General features: G+C 43.1%; 1 protein-coding gene across 4 annotated transcripts in view; it reads right to left on the bottom strand.

Annotated features, from left to right (window-relative positions):
- Nucleotides 1–3,341: 3,341 nt before the first annotated feature.
- Nucleotides 3,342–23,275, bottom strand: part of KCNG2 (potassium voltage-gated channel modifier subfamily G member 2) — a 58,318-nt gene continuing 38,384 nt past the window's right edge. For all 4 annotated transcript variants that reach the window (XM_061449630.1, XM_061449631.1, XM_061449633.1 and 1 more), the window contains exon 3: nt 3,342–5,714. In XM_061449630.1, coding sequence (XP_061305614.1) covers nt 4,902–5,714 — 813 coding nt within the window. In that variant the 3' untranslated portion in view covers nt 3,342–4,901. The remainder of the gene's footprint in view (nt 5,715–23,275) is intronic.

The raw sequence follows: 23,275 nt of genomic DNA, 5'->3' as shown, positions 1-23,275 counted from the left end.
TCTGCAGACCAGTCTCATTGACACCACAGCTGCAAATGCTGGAAGAGAAGCCAGTGGAACTATCTCTAAATTCATCTTCTGTATGTGGCATTTAGCAAGGTAGGACTCTTGGCCAGGAACTCTTCATCTTGCAAGATAATTTAGGGCAGAAGGTTACAGAACTTTGGTTTTGTTCTTTAATTGTCAGGAAGTATCTGTATCAATGATCACCTCAGAGAATAAGAAATCAATTACTTTAAATACATCTCTTTGAATGTATGGCACATTTCATGGAGTTTCTTTCCTCTGTCAGTTACAATGGTTTTTTTTGTTTGTTTTTTTTTAATAAAAATTACCTATTATATATAAATTGCAGTGTTGCTTTGTTTTGTTCAGCTATAAGATGCATGCTTCTTAACTCTTCTTATCTAGAGCATTTTCTGTAGGAATAATTAGTGTGCTTTTTCCTCCTGACAGGTGAGTAGGCACAAGGCATACATTGTCCTGAGGTCGTGATGCAGGGATTTTGGTTTTCTGTTCCCTGCTCTTTCATACACCCTGGGCTAAACTTACCTTTGCAACCACTTTTTTATGCTTGTGATGCTCACAGTAAAAGAAATTGCTAACAGATTATTATGTAGCTTTAAAAAGAAGGAAATTCCTATAGTGATAGGACAAGGGGTAACGGGTTAAAACTTAAACAGGGGAAGTTTAGATTGGATATAAGAAGGAAATTCTTTCCTGTTAGGGTGGTGAGGCACTGGAATGGGTTGCCCAGGGAGGTTGTGAATGCTCCATCCCTGGCAGTGTTCAAGGCCAGGTTGGACGAGGCCTTGGGTGATATGATTTAGCGTGAGGTGTCCCTGCCCACGGCAGGGGGGTTGGAACTAAATGATCTTAAGGTCCTTTCCAACCCTAATTATTCTATGATTCTATGATATCATGCAAACTGTGTAAGAAGATCAAAGATGGGACACAGCTGAGGGACTTGCTCTTCATAGCCTCTGCACGGAAGATGTGGAAACTGTTATGTCATGGCCAACTGCTGTGCCAGGAGGAGTCTTGATCTCTCTTGCTGTTGATTCAGGACATAAAAACAAGCCAAGGCAGTCAGCAAACAACAGCTTAGGACTTCATACCCCATCTTGCCCCCTCTGTCCCAGTTTACGTGGATTTGGCTTTGGCTTTGCAGGTGCTGGCTTAGCTATGCTGGGAGACTGAGGGGCTTTGTTCAGCCTCAGAGAGGTCAGCAGAACTGTATTTCTCTACCCATCAGCCCCTCCATCTGTGTCTTTTCTGCTCCAAGGTTTCAAACTCTCCTAAGGCTGTAGCTTTTTAGGTGCCAGACCCTCTGAAAGCCAAGGATAATTTGCCCCCATGAAGCATCTGCTTTGAGGCTGCCATAGATCATGCCTTTTCTGACCTCATCGGCATGAAGCAGTGACCTCTGCCTGGCTTACTGCTGAGGGGATGATAGCAGGGTCATGTGTTTTTTACGTGCTTTTTCTTAATTGAGGCTGCTGTGAGGTGGGAGGTGGCTGTGCACATGTGCTGTATGAGCACGGTTTGTGTTTGACTTTGTGCCATTCCCTCTAACTCTGTCCCTGTACCAGTTACCACATCCTTAGCTCTCAAACACAGCTCAGGTTTTCAGGTGATTATTGTTGCCAACTGCCAGAATTTGTATGTCCAGGCCCGTGGGGGCTGCCACCGAGATGACCGTGTAGAAGAGGCAGCTTTGCTCACACGCACTGAGTCTCTGTCCAGTAGGAGAGAGGAATTTCTTTTCCCTTGGGTCAAAACCAGTGTGCTACAACCATGAAACACTAGACTGTGTTTCAGGGAAACAGGTATACCTGCTGGCACCGGCAGGCATGCAGACAGAAGTGTAGCATTTACTATAGTTGCAGATGTTGTGTGTGCTGTGTCAAAAGAAACAACAATAACAAAACCAACACTTTTTCAGTGGCTGATCAGAAGTAATAAGCATCACCCGTAACAACAGCTACACTGGGTGAAACTCGCTCTCCTTTGGATATCTTTTATGTCTGGCAATGTGTGCCTCACAACTTTATACAGCTTCCAGAAATAAGTCATTTAAAGGTTCCTGGTTTGTATTTGTTTCCTCATCTGTCATCTCAATAGCTAAAATGAAACTTTATTAAAAGCCAGGCCTTGACTAACAGACATAATGTTAGTCAAGACAATAATGAGTGGGTTTTGTCACTTTAATAAAACTCTGCGTGCTGGAATTTATTATGTGCCTTTTGAAAAAATATAAAGAACTCACTATTGTACAACAATAGCAACTTGATGGAGCACAAGCAGTAATGTGGTGTGTGTCATCAGTCTGTTTTTCTACACAGCTGCTAAGCTCCAGTTAGCTGTCCTGGTGCTGTTTTTTTCTGCTGCAGTGCCAAAAGCAGCATTCATTCATGATTATTTGCTAGCATGGGAAGTGTGAAACTCTTTATTCTACAAGGATGTCTACCCCAACATGGGTCTTCTAAGAGAAGGCTAATGCTGTTGGCCACTCATGGGCCTCTCCACCTTCAGGAGATGTATTCTGCACCCTCTGTGCACAGCAGCCACGATCACTGCTTTCACACCAGAGATGAAGCACTAAACCTCATGTTCCTGAACCAAAGGACCATGAAAGGTAAACTTGAGGGTTTGCCTGGTGAATCTGTTGGGTCCTACTGAGCACACAAGCGCTACCATAAAGCGTGCTCCTGCTCCATGCCACACTTTACCCCCCCACGCTACTAATTTTGCTGGTTTGCATTTAGCCAGCTGCAAAGCTGTATCCCTGATGCCAAACCTTAATAAGCCTTAATACAAGAAGTGCCTGCATCAGGATTAAAAGAATAATAAAGTTAAAATCGCTCATGAGTCACAGCAACCCAGTGCTGGTATTGCTTTGCCAAGAGTCTGAGTCAGCCCAGGCACCATCCACCAGCCCTTGGCCCTCCTTGCCTGTCACAAGGAGCAAATGTGCTCCCAGTGCTGGTGGGCTGTGAACGATGGATGGGCAGAGCCCTGGTGCATGCAGCTGCATTCAGTTTGCTTGTCATGCAACACAGCTGGGGCTTTGGAGATCCACATGTAGCCTGTAGGATAGGGGGGCTCAGTTTTGCTGCTTCCATCTCTTGCAGCACTTACCATGGAGCTGTATAACCTGGCCTGGTGACACCCTTGCGCTGCTCAGGGATGTGCTTGCAAAGGAGCAATGTCAGAGCTGCTGTGGGCCAGAGAGAGCTGGTTCCGTGGGACTCTGGCTGCAGCACTGGCATACGTGGCTTCACATCAGCAGGCAAAACACCACCTCCCCCCCTCCACAACCAAATCATAAGAGGCGCATGTTCAGCAGCAAAGCTTCTAATTTTTATTAAAATAAATGTAACCTTTTATTTTCCCTTGCTCCATTCCTATAAGGAATGGCTTAATACAGGAGTTTGCTAATGTGGGATTGGTCTTACAACATATGCTGAGGAAAAAAACCCAGACAAATCCCATCTTCAGTACATCAACTTTTTTTTCTTCCTGGCAGGAGGAGGTTATGGCGGGTGACACTGCATGGCTTTAATATAAATGGTGGTGTAGGTGCAAGAGGCAGTTGTGTTCCATTTCTCTCCATCCTCTGATCCTATCCCACCTGTAGGAGCAGTGAAAGATCCAGACATCATGCTGACTTGTACCAGCTCCACAGCTCCATCAGGAGAGCTCAAGGGGCTGGCATCAGTAAAGAAGCATGCTGATGCCCCCATGATTCATTTTCCCTTTAAATTGACTTAAATCTTTGGAGAATTAGGAAGAAAAGCCAGAACAATAATTCTAATTTTTAGATGACAGGTTTGTCTTTTTCTTAGTAGGGAAAAAAAAAAAAAGAGACTACTCCTAACACAGAGCACAGCTGCTACCCTGCAGCTCGGACCAGAACCCACTGAAGGCATCTCTTTAACTTCACTGGGTTTGGACTACTCCTGCTTGTACATGACTGCAGTCAGCGCAGCCATCACCACAGAGGAAGAGTATGCAGAGCTTGGACTCACTGCTGGTTTAACATTGGCTACCCTTCCCTGCTTGGGCTGCATGTAGTTCAGGTTTAGTTGTCTGTTAAACGCATCGTTTTTATACGTGAGAGGTGGAAACAGTTAACGGAAGTGGAGAGATGGCATGATTTGTAAAGATATTTGTTATATTCAGCTGTTAGCAAAGGGAAAAAAACCCACGTTGACATTCAGTACCATAGTCTGGAAGATTGTCTATGTAGATTTCTGCTATGGGGCTAAGATACAAAGCTTAGGGTGGTAAATAAGCGTATTTACTAAATAATGCATACTGTGCTAGCACACAAGTCACAGCTGCCAGCTGGTGGCCAAGGCTGCGCTGCCTGATCCGTAAAACAGACGAAACCAAGCCCCTGGGAAAGCTGAAGGGATGTTTCTGCCCTTCTCTGGCTTCACACCTTGGTTTGTCTGAGGTTTGTGCTCCTTGGCGGAGCTGCCGAAACAAACCTGCTTTGCACGGGGCATAACCCTCTTGCATGTGGAGTGTCACTGAGCAGGGAGGAGGTGTCACGCTGGCTGATCTACCGAATGGCACATGGCACAGGCTCTGCTTCACAGGACATTCTCCTGGCTGGCTACGTTCAATGGCTGCTCCTTGGGGCTTGCTGAAACCACTTGTTCAATAGAAAAGAAAAGCCCTATGGAAAGCAATGGAGCAGAGCTGTACTTGGTTGGGATTCAGGGCTGCTTTTCAGAGGGCCCTTAAGATCCAAAGTTGGTCTTTAGAGACAACCTTCTGTGTGTGTGTCTGCCTTCATTTCATTTATGCAGTTCAGGAGGTTTTTCTTGTAGAACTGACCCTCCTTGTCCACTGCTTCTTGTGCTGCCAACATATATCTTCAAGCTGTTCAGTCAGCAACTTCTCTTGGCTTCCTGGTCCCCTGCGGGCTGACCCTCCTGCCCAGCATCAGTTGGTGGAAATGTGACACCAAGCTCCTGTGCACTGTTACCACGTAGGAGTTCAGTGTTCTCTTCTAGCTGGCGCATCTGCCTGCTTGCTGCTCGTTGCTGCTGTTCCTTCAGCTCAATGTAGGAACGGGAAAAGGTATGAAAGATGGACGTGACTGGGAAAGCCATCAGCAAAATCCCACTCAAGATACTGCTCAGGGCTACCACCTGTCCGGGGATGCTACGAGGCACCATGTCCCCATAGCCAACCGTGGTCATGGAGATCACAGCCCACCAGTAACTGGTGGGGACGCTTGTGAATTCTTGCTTGGCTCCCAGTTCACTCTCAGCCAAGTACACCAGCGGCGAGAAGAGGGCCATGGCGACGCAAAGGAAGAGCAGGAGCAGCCCGAACTCCCTGGTGCACCGGCGCACAGTGAGCCCCAGTGTCTGCAGCCCCAGCGAGTGCCGTGCCAACCTCATCACGTACAGGATGCGCAGAGCCCGCAGGAAGCGCAGCACCAAGCCCACTCTTTCCAGGTACTTGTTCCCAGCTCCCCCACTGGGCTTGCTGCTGTTTTTTGTGGAGACTGTATCCACAATGAGAGAGATGTAGAAGGGCAAGATGGCCAGGATGTCGATGATGTTGAGTGGGGTTTTCAGAAAAGCACACTTGTTCTCTGCCTGGATGGATCGCAGCAGGAACTCAAATGAAAACCACGCCACGCACACTGTCTCCAGCACAAAGATGTCATAGCACTTCTGTGAGCATTCACCCTGGGGAGAAGAGGAACGGGAAACACAGAAAAGGGGGGATAAAATGATTTAGCCACAGAGCAATCTAAAGAAACAGAGTGGCAGTTCCTAAAGGAAAGCACCATGTGAAATAAATTGTAAGGTACCAAAGTAAATCATTGTTGCTGAGAGCAGCTGGAATGGGTAACTAAAACCAGAGCTACCAGCTACATGTTTGGCTGCAGGACACGTCAACAACACTCAGGAGTATCCAAGGCTGCCAAGAGTATGGTGTGATATCAGCTGTGCCAGACAGCACACTGCTGAAAGGCCAGTGGCTCTCACCTCATTTTTAACCAAGCCTTTAACACCCTTTAGAAATAATTAGTACAGGATTCACAGATTTTAATAAATGGGTGATCCCTCCCTCCCTTCCTGATCAATAAATGGCTTAAAACCAGCTCATAAACACCTAAGGCATTTTATGTCATGCGCTTGGAGTAATCTAATATTCACAGAACACAGAGTATTTTTTACATTCCAGGGAACATTTATTAACACACTAGCCCTGTAGTCAAAAGCTTAGCTAAAGTATTGATAAATGGGGGTATTTCTAAAAGAAAAAGTACCTCAAGAATAGAGGGAGGGTCGGGAGAGGTAAGCTTTTTAAATTACCTCACCTGTAACAACTAATGACCATGATGCCCTACCCTAGCTTTCTGAGACACTGGAAGAGCTGCTCTTCCCTGCAGGCTCACTTAGTGGAAAATAAAGAGAGAACTCACGATTCTTTAGTTACAATGCCTATAAATGAGCTAGCCTTGGTGCACTGGAACAGCAATAAACAATAATGATGGTGATGGCTGCTCTTTGACTGTTAATTCAACAGCATGAATACTATGGCAATTCTCTGCAAACTCCAGCTGAATAATAATAAGCTTCTCTAAATAAACAGATTTTGATGTGGACAATTATAGGGCTAGTGCTGTTTCCTCTCTAAATGCTCATATAAAAGCGTTAATGCTCTGGGGGCTTGAAGTGGGAGGCAAGGGTATATTTGTTTAAAGGAAGTGTATATTTATTCAGTGAGCCAGTTTGAACAGTTCGTGAAAGCTCTTGTAAGCATGTAGGAGGCCATCCATGCTAGAGGGGTGAGTGACTCCCACTGGATGCAACAGGCATTAGGTACCAATGTAAAACCTCATTTTGCTCTCCTGTGCTAAATTATGGTAATAAAATATCACTCAAGTGTGGTGAGCCTGTGTCAAGCTGGTCCCCATTTCACCACTGGAGAAACTGGCATAAATATAAATGGTTCTGCCCACATGCTCACCACAGGTGCCTTCTGCTAGGCAGAGCTGAGGAAATGTTTACTGCACAGCACCACATCCTGACTTCATCCCGCTCTAAGCGTTTATGAACAGGTTTTTCCCTGTTTTGAAAGAAAACAGCAAAAGAGTGATGAGAGTTTTGCTGTCTCCGCTAACTACAGCACTCCCCAGAATGATGGGGAGTGACTGAATACATGTTCCAAGGGCTGCTGCACTGTTGGCACCAACACCATGTCATCACATTGAATGTACCACCTTGTGATATCTCAATATGCCCAAAATGCAGAGGCACCCTCCCCATTTCATGCTTACTAAAAGACTGAGACAATGACTACAGCTATGTCAATACAAAAAACAGAAGAAAGCTGGTCCTTGTATTAAACAAGAAGGAAGGTTGTAGTGCCTTTTATTTATAGATATTTTTAGTATTCCACTTTCAATTGGCATATGATGTACCTCCCACTGTTTCCCAAAGGGTCATGCTGATAGGGAGAGAAAAATTACTTGTTCTATTGAAACTGCTGTCAAGATTTAAAGCATATTGCAGGGAGGAAGGATAATCTTGTCTTACTGAGCTTACTGTAGCTCAGATAGACTGTCTTTAGCTTTCTAATTTTGATAGGTGTGAAAACTAGAAGGAGCTTAATTTATTTCTGCCTCACCAAACTAATTTGGTCATAAAAAGTATTTTTGTCACAATCATCATTCATAGGACAAAACATTTTGTTTATAGGGGCTTTGCTCCTATCACAGCATACTTAAGCTGTCAGGCACTCCCATCAGATACAGAACCAAGATGCTTTCACACCACTGCACAAATCTGTCTCTGTGGGCCAGAGCCAAAGCTCACAAAGTCAAAGTCAGTGGAAGGACTCTGCCTGCACCACTGTAACTTCTCATCTTATTACCAAGAAACCAGCCATCCACCAATTTTGTCCCAGAGCCCTGCTGTCTGGGAATCTCTCATCAGGACATGCTTATCTCACGTGTAAGGGCAATGGCTGCAGGTGATTTGCAGCTCCTGATACTGTCCTTCCCCATGACCCATTTATATCACAAAAAGATCAGCCTGAGATGTTAGGAATATGATCCATAGAAGAATAGCTATGGCTTGAGCAAAGCAGCCACTATGGCAAGAAGGAAGAAACCCCAATGTGCAAATTTGCTTTCTCTGAAAGCTGCATCACTACTTGCACCACCATGTATGGAAACTAGGATGTAGTTCACCTTAAGAAACCTGTCAGGAAGCGTTCTGGATTCTGATGTGCGTGTATCTGATTTTCATGCCACTAAAGTTTAAGGAAAGTCGGAGAAGCCTATGTAGAATTTAGCTTTGGAATAGACCTACAAAGACATAAAGGCATTTGATAGCTAATTTGGCACCTAATTCGTCCAGTGCTTTCTATTTTGTGCATAAGGAAAGGAAACTCTTCAAAGTCCTTCTGTGTATGAGTTTCGGTGTGGGAGCAAACAGGAGTGAAAAAATGTTGCTCATTAAGTGACGACCAGTGGAGATGACTTTCAGAAGACTCTGATGTGCCCTCCCACACTCTGATATGTTTATCCTGTGTAGGTTCGCAAACCTACAGCTTTGCTATTTATGTCTCCAAGCTTCCTGCAGAACTATCTCAAAAATGCAAGTGCAGGAGCATCCTGGCAACCTTTGCTCAGTTGAGCACGGGGGGCTTGGCGGGATCTGCAGCGTGGGTCATCCAATGCAGCATACCCAAGCTGCCCATCACTCTAATGAAGAGCTGACATATACTCCAATCCAGAGCTGATGCTGGGCTCTGGCTTTTCTCTGCTCTTCCCACTATGCACAGCTGACAGCTAACCCTGTGAATGCCGAAATGTTTACTTTCAGTAGAGCCAAGTAATAATGCTCTGCCACACAGAGTTCATTTTAGTGGGATGAAACAATCCCCTCTTTCAGCTAATGTATAATTACCTACAGCAAAGTGCTAGTCTTCCGCAGTGTTGTTATTAACCTATTGCAATCTAAACAAGCCAGGCGCAGTCCGAAGGCTGTCCTGAGAATAACAGGGTACGAACAGGCTTTCAGAAAAAGAGACCTGTGTGTCAGTTAACCTGCTAGAAGCCTTTTTTTTTTCTTCACTAATTAAACGTCTTGCTCTCCCCTGGACCATGTTTCAATATCATCTAGGTATGACCTATTATTATCCTCGCATGAAATCAAAACAGTAACAGCAAAAACACATTTCATGCTCTTTGGTTCCCTGAGCTGCAGCTGCTTTTCCTTGCAGCTTTTTCCCCTTCATTACAGCATTGTGAAAAAACAAACAAACAAAAAGGCAGGCTTTTTGCTTTCTAAAACTTTTAGCTACGTTTTTGAGTCCAACCGGATGCTGTGACTCTGCTTAGGGTCTTGGCTGTTTCTTTTTTCCATTCAAGAAAACAAAACAAAAATGTGCAAAAAGACACACACACAGATGGAAAAAAGCAATCAGGAATTAATCAGCCATTGGAGTAAGAAAAAAAACCAAAAACCAAGTCCTAACAAAATAGGATAGCGTCCTGTGCAAAATAGGTCTGTATCAAATTGCTATTTTCACAAACAAGATCAAGCTACACCAGCTCATGGCCATAAAACATGTACATTAATAACTACATACTGGTTTTTACTTTTTTGTAAGCAAAATAGCTAGCTCTCTAACTAACCAGATTTCTTCATCTTGTAATCTAATGGATACATTTTTATGATTATATTTTCATGTCTAGCTTTATAAAACTGGGCCACAGGAAAACTCTTTTTTAGCATTCAAAACAATTTGACTTCTTTTTCTCTTTTAGAGGTCTAAACAAGAAATAGCAGGAACGGCAAACAGAAAGGACATCCCCATTGCGCTTATCTAATGTTACAAGACTAACTTTTTTTTTAATGGAAGTGTTCAAAACCCATGTAGATGCCCTCAGTGACAGGGTTTAGTGGTGGACTTGGCAGTCCTGGGGCAAAGGTTAGACTTGATGATCTTCAAGGTCTTTTTCAACCTTGATTCTATGCTTCTATGTAACCATGGCATTAAATAAACAATGCATTTGGCTTTTGATTACAAAAAGCAGTGGTGTAATAAAGATAAATGGAAACAACAGTTCTTTACAAGATGTACATGTTTATTTATATGTGTACATGTGGGTTTTTTTCAAACAGCACGTAGGATTTTTTTTCTTGTGCAGAAATTACTTGAGATGGTGAAATATCTGCACTTGCAGAAGATGTTGAGGGCATTTACTAATGTTAACTCAGGGCGCAAGAAAAGAAGGAAGGTCTCAGTGAGTAGCTCTATGCAGTCAAATTAAAGTGAGTCTCCTTCACTAGGATCTGGAGAAATTTGCTGTCAGAAAGCCAACTGCAGTATATCTTCCTTCTGGAGAAATGTTTTCTTTGCCAGAGGCTCCTTTGGCAACAGGAAAATTACAAAAGAAAAGCTGGTAATCACTTGAGCTCAAATTCAGCTGTGCTCATTGCTCCCTATGGTCAGCCTAAAAACTGCAGGAACCTTTCAGAAACATTTTGGCCTGCCTTGCAGGGTCCCTTTCACTCATACTTGCCTGGACTGTGCCTAAGAAAAATTCTCCACTGTGTTGTGTGACTTCTTGACCCTTCCTTTGGCCTCCTGAGAAGGAATTCTGATTTTCCTCTAGATTCTTGCAGGCTCTGACAGCATCAGCCACCTCTGGCATTAGAAGATGTCAAAAGCCAGATCACCTCTAACCATCCCAGTTCTTGTGTTGCTTTGCACACACATTATTTTTCATGGTCAGCATCTCCACAGCACTTTCAAGGAAGAAGTTTCAATGCTGCCCACTTATCCCTAATAGCAAAAATCCCCCCCCCCCCATCAAACGTGTATGTTAAGAAAACAACCCCTACAAAACCAAACATGAGAGGCATTTCATATGAACATATTTAGATAATCTTTAAAATCATGACATTTCTACAATGGTGTTTTTGCTCTCTTCCACTTGCCCCTTGTTATTTGAACCTTTTGGATCATATATTTCAAGTATTTCTCCATGCACATCAGCTCAATTTGTTGTTTTTCTTTTTTAACAACAATGTGTAACGCAAAATTCTGATGTAATCAAGAATTTCAAGTACAGCATCAGAAATCAGTGTTAAGGGACCTGGAGATAAAGTCCCTGAACCTGCTACACAAGATCTGCCCACAGCCTGTGCATAGAGCTGCAGAGAGCAAGCTCAGCACTCATGGTGTTCCCCTCGGATTTGCATGTGAGGCTGAGCCACCTGTTTCAATGAACGTCTGCAGGGAGAGCCAGAGGACAGCACACCCCTCTCTCCCCCCCTTTCTATTATCCAACAGCCCAACACTTGGAGCACTTGCCCAGCTTGGGAGAGACCCAGATCCTTGCTTAAAGTATTGGGTGCTGGCTCCCAGCCGTCTCTTGTCCCAGCTACCAAGAAGCCTTCCCTGAGAAAAACTGCAGGAAAACAGTGGCATTCCCAGAAACATGCCTCCCCAACAAACCCTGAAGATTCTGCTCATACCAGTGCTTTCTGATGAAAATCCATTTTCTGATGAAAGCATCCAGCTAATTTTCACAGCAGGGATGTCTGCGTGACTCTTGTGATGTGACCTACTGTTGGAAGGGCAGCATCTCACCCTGCCCTCAGACTCAGGCATGCTCCCCTCACCACTGACCACCTACAGACTTGGTGATTGTAATTCAGTCCATCTGCTGTTAAAGCTAGGGTCAGGCTGAACTCACAGCAAGCCTGCTCTGATTGTTGCTTGTGCTCCTCAGCAGAGATGATTCAGCTACTGCACAGTCTGTCCTCAAAGCTGGCTGGCTGTGAATTCAAAGTAAGGGTTTCTGTTTTTAAAGTCACCGAGGGGCCATGAAAGAGCTCTCTGCTTCTTGCTGTAAACACTGATCTGTAACTAGAACTTGGTTCATGCTTCATCTTCAGCCCAGCTACTACAGAAGGTAACCTTGCCTTCAGCGGGGAGGGTTGTCACAAACAGCTTGCAGTCATGTTACGGACACAAGACGAGCAGCTCTTGTACAATTGTTCCTGTCCAACTTGTCTTCATAGAATAGAAAAGACAAGGAGGTGGGCAGTAGCAATATTTACTTTAGACATCTCTCTGGATTTCCTTTGATCACAAGACAGCAAAGTCCCAAATCACCTCTTTTCAAAACCTCTCAGCCTCTCATGTCTGTTCTGCCAATGAAGCCGCAAATAAACATGGAATGCAAACAGGAGTTTAGCCTGTGATAAATGCACTGTGATAGCCTATAACCACCCTTGCAGACTAAAGAGGTGGCAGACACAGATGGCACTCATGATCCAGGAGGCCACAGAGGGAACAGGCTGTTTCCTTGAGTTACTGCCCAATCCACAAGCAGCCTGCTGCTTTGCACCACCTCAGTCCCAAACTGCATGGCCAAAATTAGATGCTATAGGTAAGGACATAGTTTTCTCAGGCACAAATACTGAGCCTTGGGACCTGTTTAACTGCCACCTTTCCCCTGCGAATGCTGTAGATGTCTTAACAGCTGTACTCTGATCGCATGGATTTGGTATATACATCTGAATTATGGAGAAAGACACAGACAGGAAATTCGATTACCTACCTACCAGGCAAGACTGTTGTGATACTAAGGCTGCCCTCCATTTCCCCGCCTCCTTCACTTACTGTCCCTGCCATATGCAGATACATGCTTTAGTTCACTGCTCTGCTTCTTTTTACCCGAGTAGAGTTGCTAGGAAGAATGGAAAGCAGGTAAGTAGCACTACAGATGCACAAAATATCCTCTCATTAACATCTGCTTCTCACACAGCTTTTCTCAAACCTACATCCACTTTCAGCACACACTTCTCCAAAAGCAACAGTATTTGTTAGAGGGAAATGAATGTTAACTGCCTCTACTTTATGGAAAGCAACCAAAAGCTAAACTCTGCAAGAAGCAAGAAACAGATTAAGAATAAAGCATACAATAAATACGTATGAAACAGAACAAAATCAAGTTGCCTGATTTTCAGGTGCCTACCAGGAACAGCTCAGTACCTCACCCAGAGAGGCTGGGGGGATGTAAGGACATCCAACATCTTAAAACTCCTCAGAGACTGTGGCTGGGAGCCACTTGAAGGAACAGTATGTGCTCCAGCAGCCGGCTGCTCTATCTACCGGTCTGATCACACCACACACCAGGACAGAGGGGCTGTACTGTAACTTGAGGAGTGATGTACCCTGGATAACACTTTCTTTGAGGATACTTTTTAAGACTCTGCTCCATTCTCACTGCCTAGTGACCTCCTCATGGGCTAGTATTCCCTTCACATTGTATATATGTCTTTGGTTTGTAATCTGCTTCACTACAATGAGTATACATAGCTCCTCGCAACCTGCAGTTTTCACCCTTGAAACAAGCCTTGACACCAATCTTCTTGCTTACCAAATACATACACGCACACAGACCAACCAACATTTGTATACGGAACTCCCCGATAGTTCCAAATATGTAAGTGAAGGATTCCATTTGTTCAAAACCCACCCATGTCAAACAAAGATGATTGAAATTGGAATGAGTTGGGAGAGTAACCCAAGCTTACTTGAATGGCTAGTGGAATGGAAAACCTATCTTAAAAACAGACAATTAAATGCATTTGACTTGTTTACTGTTATCAAATGAAGGCAGAAAAGAGACATGTTTGCTGTCTATAAACATATCAAGGGGATGAAAAGCACTGTTTAATGGCACCGTCAAATGTTCTCATTCAGGTCTATCTGGATGACTGATAGCTGAAATTACTGCTACCTCCATCAACTACCTGTCTCTTTACAATCCACAGCTCAGCCCACAGAATGGGACATATAAGCATTCCTTAATCCTCTCCAGTGCAGAGTGAAATAGGATAACTCACTGTCTGGTTATGGTACAACAGCTGACTTTGTTCAGGAGTGGCTGGGAAATTCAATACCATCAGCTAAGTAATGGCAATCAGCTCGTGAGGTAGGAGTGAGAAGGAGAGAGACCCAACATGCTCAGTTTGCACTAGCTGGTTGCAAAGAGAACCCGTCACTAAGCAAAAGGATGGTGTTGGCAGGAGAAGAAATAGCTACACCTGCTTTCAGAATCTGGACTCCAGAAGATACATGAGAATCAACAAAAGCCACCCTGCAAGAACAGGGAAGACCTTTTAAGATGAAGCTTCTTAGTTTCTGGAAATGGAGGTGTGATGTACCCAGGACAACAGGGGACTGCACTTAACCTCAGAGGACCCCTTCAAGTCCCACCTGCCCACAGTGTTCAACTAGCAAACAAAATGATGTGCTTGAGGCTGCTGGAGCTGAGCCTTGGGGCATCTGAGATCCCTGCCTGGCTTGTCCATGGCTTTCATCTGTGCATGTGTGTAAGACATTAAGCAACTATTATTATTATTTAGAGAATTACAACCAATATGAATAAGAATAGATTTACTGCCATTTGTTTGAAAAAATGTTCTCAGTCAAAACACTGGTTTTGTACCTGGGGTCTGCTTTGGTGATTTTAGAACCCCCCGGTGACATTTGGAAATTGAAGAAAAACAACGACACAAGAAGACACACTCCATGGGAGCAAGGTATTGTACTTGAAACTCATCAACTCCCATGGCAGTTGAGGCAGAATTTCACAGGCCACTGCCCATGTAGTGCTTGCTTCTGGCAGCTCTGCCCTGCAGCAGACCCCGTCTATGAGAAACACCCATGGGTCACACAACCTTTTAGGTGTGTCCGTGGCTCTCACACAGCCTGCTGGGCTTGGACAGGGCACAACCTGCACAGCCTAATCCAAGGGGATGCTCAGCACAGGGGATTTATTTATCACAGTCACTGCCATAGACAGGGGCAGTAATGCAGAAAAAAGAATGATCGTTTCACCAAGCAATGGTATCCTCCAAAGAACAGCTTCACTTTAGAAACACTGATGTTCTTAGTGTTTCTGAGCAAAAACTACCTTGGACTTTTCTATTTCCAGAATGTTTTTCTCAGTTTTGGCCCACTTTTTCATACAAATTAAAAGTAAAAAAACCTCCAGGATTCTCATTAAGCACCAGAAGCCTCCTCGCTGCCAAGCATCCCTCTCCCCTTGATTTACATGAACTAGAAATCTTCCTTCTCAGCCCACTCTCTTTTCTAGCTCTGACAGAGGTATCATATCCCCCAAAGTTTGGAAACTACAATGCTTTTTTAAAAAAGCTGTTCTCTGTAAATCTAAGCAAATGCTTGATCCTGAGCTTTTATGTGAAGAAGCCCAGTTACCTTCTAAATAGCGCATCTCCTGATTTCTGGAGGATAAACCTAGCTTGTGTTTATTATGCTAGTGCTCTGGAGAGAAGGAAGTCTCAGCTCTTGCTTGAAAAACCAAAGGCACTTGTCACTTAGAGCGCACCTGCTTCTCATAATCGCTGCAGGGCTGCAAAAATAAAGATGGGGGTTATCTTCCATATGTGGCAACATAAATCAAAACACTGCAGAACCAGAGCAGGGCTGAGTCCTCGTGAAGGGCACTTAAGGTGCAGTTCCAACAGCTACCCAGGAATGACAACATGCTCCTCCGAAAGGACCAGCCCAAGAGAGGGCTGTGTTGAAGCAGTGGCATTCCCAACACTTTTACACCTACCTGCCACCTGGGAAAAGATGACGCTGTGGTGGCACCTAGCTGTGCTCACAGATACATGCAGATATACAGTGTAGAACTGTGGTCTTCCTAAACACAGCATCCTCTTTTCTTCGTTGTCAAGCCTGTCCCACACTAGAAAGAAATCTCAGTCTTGTTCTTTCTTCTTCTTGCTTTCTAATCGCATGAATAGAACAGCTGATTTTCAACAGCATTTTAAAAACATTTCTCCTCTTATTTCCCCCCATTTTTCCCTTCTTTCAATCCCAGTTTTAGGAACTATTCTCCTCCCTCCCACTCATTGCAGATTCTATTTTACTGACCCACATTAGTTTTACTGGTTCCGGCGACACTGTAATCTGATACAAAATTTGAGGGTGTCTGTTTTTTCTCTTGGGGGAAAGGAGGCCAGAGTCAAGCTTACTCTTTGCCTCTTACGTCTTTTTTGCAGACCTGTTTTTGTCCCCTTCTCTTTCCCTTTATCCTATTATCTGAAAGCAAGTGAAGGATTTGCCGATGTTGCCTGTGGGTAGATTTGTTCTTCTGCTGGTAGTGGCTCAGTCACAGCTGGCAGTCTGCTACCGCATTGCCCTTGCACTGAAATGCTGTCAGCTGTACTCCTGCACTTCCAAAGTGGATGAATTTTTGCAAGGTGGATCTGACCACCATGAAAGCCGGCACTCATAGTCTCTCTTTCTGCTCAAGGCAACAGCTAACAGTGTTTTCTGTGACAGCAGTGCAGAATGTAAGAACTGCATGACTTACCTTGCATTAGCCAATATTTCTCTTGGGTACAAAGGCAAATAGCTGTGAATGGAGAGAAAATATCCACAGCTTCTGCCCACAGACACTCGCGGACCTTTCAGGAGGGTGCTGCAATTTCTGTTTTTTTTTTTGCCATCTCTACGCAGTGCAGTGTGTGCCAGGTTTCCAGCACAGCTCAGGATGTATTGGTTGGCCAGGACGTTCACACTATTCTCACTATTTCCTATTTGTATCCCCGCTTAGAAAAGGAACTGGAGCAGAGAGAAAGGGAATGTATATGTGTATGCCTGCATGGGAAGGTGAGGGTACAAGGGCCCTGCCAGTGAATGTCCAGAGGGCTGGGCTGGCATGTACCCTGGTGAGCAGCCTGTTCCAGCTGTGGCATCCAGCTCATGAGTGACGCACAAGCTCAAGTCTGAACAGCAGCTAATACTGGGACTAAGCCCCATCAGTAACATGTCTCAGCCCCTGTGCATCCCTTGCAAACACAGTCAGTGCTGGACAAGATACTGTGGTCAGTATCTGTGCCTTCACGGGGTCAGATTGATGCCATATGACTCCTCATCAGAGAGCTTCCAGGCTTCTGAGGTTTTCTGGCTGCCCTTGCCTTTAATCACAATTATGAACTGCCACTGCCCATTCCATCTTACTGATGACTTCAGGTCTGAATATACATGAGGGCCAAGAAAGCCCCAGACATACCGCATCCTTGCTGGCACCTCCTGCACAGGGGAACAGCACTCCTGCATGACTGAGCTGGGGACAGGATGGCAATTACTCACTGACCTGTAAGGCTAGGAGAGGGCATCTTGAACTAATAATCCTCTGCAGAGCAGAGGATCTCACCAAGTGGTTCGCGAATGACGCACATAGTTTCAACTGAGCTGAGATACAATGTTTAGAAGGACTGACAAAATGTATTTAAAAACTGTATGAGATGTACTCAAGCATCTTAAGAAAAAGGATTTCTATTGTTATTTACCCACTGTAATACACTATTTAGAGCATTGGTTTAACTCCAAGTTCCAGTTATTGTTCACTGTTGTCCAGAGACATTCTCTTATTCTGCTGTTCACTGCATTAAAAACATCTCTAGTGTCTCACTATGAAGCAGATTTTTCAGATTTAAAATAATTCTTTTTACCTTTTTTTTGTCAGTGTACCCACTTACTGGATAAGAGTTTGGACACAGTATGTCAAGTCTCATGGTTTGCCTCTTAACTAACATATCAGATGGGAAATCGTGTACCCCAGTTGTTCACCAGTGTCTCTAAATGGCCATTTTCCCAAAAGTGTCTTTTGTCTTTGGTTCTCTATGCTCTCTAAACTTACAGGTTGCACCCTCTGCTGATGAACATGCAGTTGCCTCCCCATGTTCAAATCATAGAAACCTAGAATCATAGAATAGTTAGGGTTGGAAAGGACCTTAAGATCATCTAGTTCCAACCCCCCTGCCATGGGCAGGGACACCTCACACTAAACCATGCCACCCAAGGCTCTGTCCAACCTGGTCTTGAACACTGCCAGGGATGGAGCATTCACAGCTTCCTTGGGCAACCCATTCCAGTGCCTCACCACCCTAACAGGAAAGAACTTCCTCCTTATATCCAACCTAAACTTGCCCTGTTTAAGTTTGAACCTGTTACGCCTTGTCCTATCACTACAGTCCCTAATGAAGAGTCCCTCCCCAGCATCCCTATAGCCCCCCTTCAGATACTGGAAGGCTGCTATGAGGTCTCCACGCAGCCTTCTCTTCTCCATGCTGAACAGCCCCAACTTCCTCAGCCTGTCTTCATACAGGAGGTGCTCCAGTCCCCTGATCATCCGATCATCCTCGTGGCCCTTCTCTGGACTTGTTCCAACAGTCCCGTGTCCTTTTTATGTTGAGGACACCAGAACTGCACACAGTACTCCAGGTGAGGTCTCACGAGAGCATAGTAGAGGGGCAGGATAACTGTGTGCCAGATACTTCCAGTCCCTGACTAGTGTGTCATTTCTATGCTACCTTTAGATTTAATTTGCAATTGTTTCTTATTTTCTGCCAAATCACCAGCAAAACACCTCAGTAGCTCTGGCCAACACGAGAGCATATGCTGTCAGTGGATGATGATTTCTCATATTAGTTTTCTGCTACTCAAAGATTTAAGAGAAATTTTGTAAACATTCAACAAGAGAATTAAGTTTTTGAAAAATGCCATTTCTGTTAAGGAAGGATGTTGAGTGGCACCAATTCAGTGCCTCACAGAAGTACCTGTATCAGAAGGGTTTTTGTTTGGTTTGGTTTGGTTTTTTTTTGAAAATTCATAACCTCATAAAAATCATACTAAGTTTGAGCAATGAGTGGTGCTCTATGTAGACTAGAATTAATTACGCCGTTGTCCTCAAACATGCTGCCGATTGTACTCAGTACCATCTTCTTCATGGTTTTAGTTGGAACTAGTATCATGCTTACCTTTAGAAAATCCAACAACCTCACAGTTTTCTCCTGGTCCTTCCTTAGGCCTTTGTTTAAATTTATTGCAAAAAATACTTAAACTTTTTTTTTTATCATCACTCTTCTAACTTAATTTGTCTTTAATCTAAATGTCTCCATCGACACTGCAAGAAGTCCCCAATTTCAAAAACTTCTGTATTTCATCTCAATGGGCACATCTTAAGCAATGAAAATGTAATCATTTATGATGTTGAATGATTTAATGCAATTTTTCTAAGTAAGTGCTGTACACTGGAATCAGCTCATTAACTCAGCCTAGCTATATGAGGTCTAGCCAAACATAAATCTGGTTGCTTTCTTTCATTCCAAACCTCCAGAATTCACAGCAACATATCCTGGAGCTCCGAGACGAAATTTCCAGATTACATTAAAAATATAATACATATACAGATATATGAAAGATTTCACTCTTTCAGAACACTTAAAGAACACAAAGGACATTACTCAATAAGATCATGGAGCACAAGCTCTGTTGCAAAAGGCAGTGGAGCAATCTATGGAGTAAAGAAGCTGTGTTGTACCCTCAGGACATTACAGAGCATGCTATACTGAATAGCTGTAGGGATTTTAAAAACATGACTGGAGGTCAAGCAACTGTTATCATGAGATTGCTTCAGAGCCTCCCTGGATGATTTACCTGGAAGTCAGGAGAATAAACGCACTGGTAGATATAGATATAGTTATGGTGGTGGAACCAGAGAAGCATTAAAAGAAATTAAATATGGAGCATATTTTGTGTGGGTGAGCATATGGAGCATATGTGTGGGTAAGCCACATTGCACCAAACATAAACCACTTAACAACGTGACAAAGTTACCAATACTTTCAAAGAGTCTTAGCTGTTTAATTATTTATCACTAATGTTATATTGCAGCATATTTATACAATATTTAAAAGAAGACCTGACCCGACTACTTATTCATAAGAAGATATCCTGTAGACTGGAAGAGTTTATTAGTACAGCATAAAGTTATTAAAAAGTCAACAGGAATCTTAGCTTATTCAACTCTTGCCTCATCCTCAAGCTAACAGCACAGAGAAATACTCTCCATTTTTTGACTTCTAAGCCTAAAACACTACTGAGAGCTTCAGGTGGTTCCCAGCTGTAACCTACTGTCCTCAAAATCTTCCAGGGCAGCGCCTGGTCCCAGACGGATTTCTGTGTTTACTTGATAAAAGCAACTTGTGAAAAGATGCTGCAGTGAGACCCAGCATTGGTAAAAGCCAGGTATGAACATCTCAGCCAGTGACTTTGCTGAGGTGGGGAATTGAACAGAAAGTCTGCAAGCTCACTGTGGGGATTTGTGCAAACAGTTCCACAGTGTCAAATGCCTACCTCCCAGTCTATAGGCAACTTTTAGTGAAAGAAACATTCCTCCTGATAGAACAGAGAAAGATTTTCTCACTGGACCATGTTTCCTTTATCTTCTCTTGAAGAAGCTGTCATGACAGAACAATTAGATATGTCTATATTCTCTGACCATCAGACAGGAGCGGGGAGACCACACTATGATGACTCAGACTTGCACTGCAAGACTTTGTAGTCACTCCTTAGTTTTTGACTCTAAGGATATCATGCAGCAATAGCATCTTGTATAAACTAAGTTGGTCTTGCTTATAGAAAGAAAAAAAAATTCTTTGCTTAGAAACCTAGCTCACAGCCTGAGGCATTAATGTGCCTATGTACCTGAACAGCATTTGTGATCTACGTGCAGGACTACAGAGTACAAGTGATGAAACTACATGAGGCAGATTAAGCACATTATTAACAAAGCAGACTTTTACTTATTGCTGATGACTAAAGCTGTGGGTAAAGGATGCTCTCAAAACTTGTAATTTGGACTGTGTGTTACTATTTTGATTTAAATACCATCTGAGCAGAAAACCTACTTTAAGCTTATGAAAGAAAGAAAAAAAAAAGAGACAAAAAAAAGAGAAACACCTTACTTTTAGTTAAAATACAGCTCTGCAGCGCTGTGAGTCCTACATCCCTTAAGCAAGGGCATGTGAATGTGAAAGGGAACATGAATCTCACGTGGGTACAGGAACTTCTTTGTGCACAACATTGTAGAAAAGGCAGGTGACAATTGTTACTGAGTTATTTGGTCTTTTCCTGTGGCCTGAACTGCATGGAGCAAGCACAAACTGCAAACTAACAACACAGAGGTTGAGTACATCAGTAGATTGGATCAAATGGCATAACTGGTGATATTGTTACAGCTCATGGGTTTTACATTTAAATAGTAGAACTGAGAGAATGGTATAACAAATTCTCAGATGATCCCCAGGAAAATTAGTGCTATTCCCCAAGATGCCTTTTATAAAAAGTCACCCTTGGTGCTTATATACTAAAAATAGTTGTCTGTAATACCATCAGGGAGACTTTTTCAAATACATGGTTGACTGTGTTGTAATTTCTAGAACAGTTTATTCCACAAATAAAGGAAAAACACAAGCTGCAATTTTATTAAGACTTCCATTCATGAAAACAAACCATCTATACATCATGAACATGTGGCTCTAAATTGAAATTAAGAACGTCTCAGTATTACATGCAGAAAACCAGATGAACAGTCACAAAGGAGAGAAAGTGCTAAAGATGAGCTTTTCCGTAATGAAAAGCTTCATTCTAAACTCTTAGAGTGCTATCTTAGTAGAGAAAGCATCAGTAACAACAGCTTTACTCCTTTACATTACTTTTCATTGAAATAAGTAAGCAGTTTAATGTTAAAATAACACGTTGCCCCACTCAGAAGTACCTCAAATTGCAAGAGGTATCATTAATTCGACAAAATGCTCTGACATACTGAGTCCCTGAATACTTATACTTCTGCATATTTAGCTTCCTTTTTAGATTACAAACCTAACCAAATCACTAATGAAGATGTTGAACAGGAACGGACTCAGTATGGACCCCGGGGTACACCACTATTCACTGGCCTCCAACTAGACTTTGTGTCACTGATCACCATCCTCTGTGCCTCATTGTTCAGCCAGTTTTCAACCAACCTCATTGCTCATCCAGCCCTTACACCAACAGCTGATCTATGAAAAGATGTTGAGAATCATATATGACTCTCTTAACCTTGTCTGAAATTACTTTTGTGTGTACCTTTGTGAAATGAGATCTTTAGTCACAAGATTGCTTAAAACTCCCATTCACAATTCATCTATTCCCCATCCTCACTGATACGAAAGTTGAAGCACAGTGTATAAATTAAGCTTAGAATGTTAAATAGTTTCAAGTTTCTTTATGAGCTATCCTTAACTTCATTATTTATGACTCTTTTTGGTATAACATTCTTCAGCTGAAGGTTATTGAACTGTAACTTCCTATCACAGTACCTTTAATTAGACTAGCTTTTCCCAGTCCGTTAGAAAGCACAGTGAAGAAGGAAGTACACTCTGATCTCCTCCTGCTTTACACTGTGGTGCTACAAATGATTGAGCTCAGTGGAACTCAGGCCTATAAACACTTCTGTGAGCCAGGACAAAATGCTTGATGTTAATCAAAGTTCACCACATTTCTTCTGTGGTGAGAAAGTCTAACAAAAGAAAGATTTCTTCTTTGGATAGAAATGGTCAACATTCGTTTTCACCAAGAAAACAATGAAGAGTCTAGTATGATGACCATCTGGCTTTCAGTTGAATCTCTCCATGTCTTTTGGTTGCTCAGCTCTTACTGCATTGTTAAAGCTCTTGCTGTAATGTATCCCCAACTGGTTTAAGACTCCTGTGATGTTCTAGCTGCTTTCCTTAAGTTACTTGATGCCTGCCATTTGTTTAGAGAGTTGGGAAGCCCACTTGAAGGGGGGCATCATACGCCTGAAATGCCTTAAGGATACTCTATGCCTCTGACTATTTTTATGTCTTGGCGATCATTTTTGTGGTGGTCTTGAAAGAGCTCAGTGCCTGCAGGCTCTTGCTATGATTTTGTCTCAGCAGTATTTTGTCTGAAGAGGGGACTTTTTATCATTAAATCTAGATCTTGCATAGAAATCTCCCTTTCTGAAAATTTTGAAATGAAAAATTTATTATTGATATTGATTATTACACACCAAGTACAGCGCATCCTTGAAATAGTATTTACTGTTTATTTGTTCCTTAGCCAAGAGGGATGCACATACATTTTCAGCTTGTTAGGAGACTGCAAAACCAGACCAAAGGGCTATCTCTGGAAACAAATTTTAAACTAGGTACTAAGATACAACTCAGGATGATTAACATCACTTTAAATTCATTCTCTTCTCTCCACACCTGTTATTTGATGAGCTGCTTTGGCCTGATGAGACATGTACGGATGATACTCAAAGAGTTTGCAGCCTAGGTCTCTGATACTACAAGCAATTCTATGTGGGCATATGCCT

This window comes from Pezoporus flaviventris, unplaced genomic scaffold (genome assembly GCF_033815535.1).
Source record: "Pezoporus flaviventris isolate CSIRO_AGI_PZ_B2104156 unplaced genomic scaffold, CSIRO_AGI_Pfla_v1 ptg000007l, whole genome shotgun sequence".
NCBI classification, from domain to species: Eukaryota; Metazoa; Chordata; class Aves; order Psittaciformes; family Psittacidae; genus Pezoporus; species Pezoporus flaviventris.
Note: the sequence above shows the minus strand (reverse complement) of the source record. Positions and strands in the feature narration are given on the sequence as shown.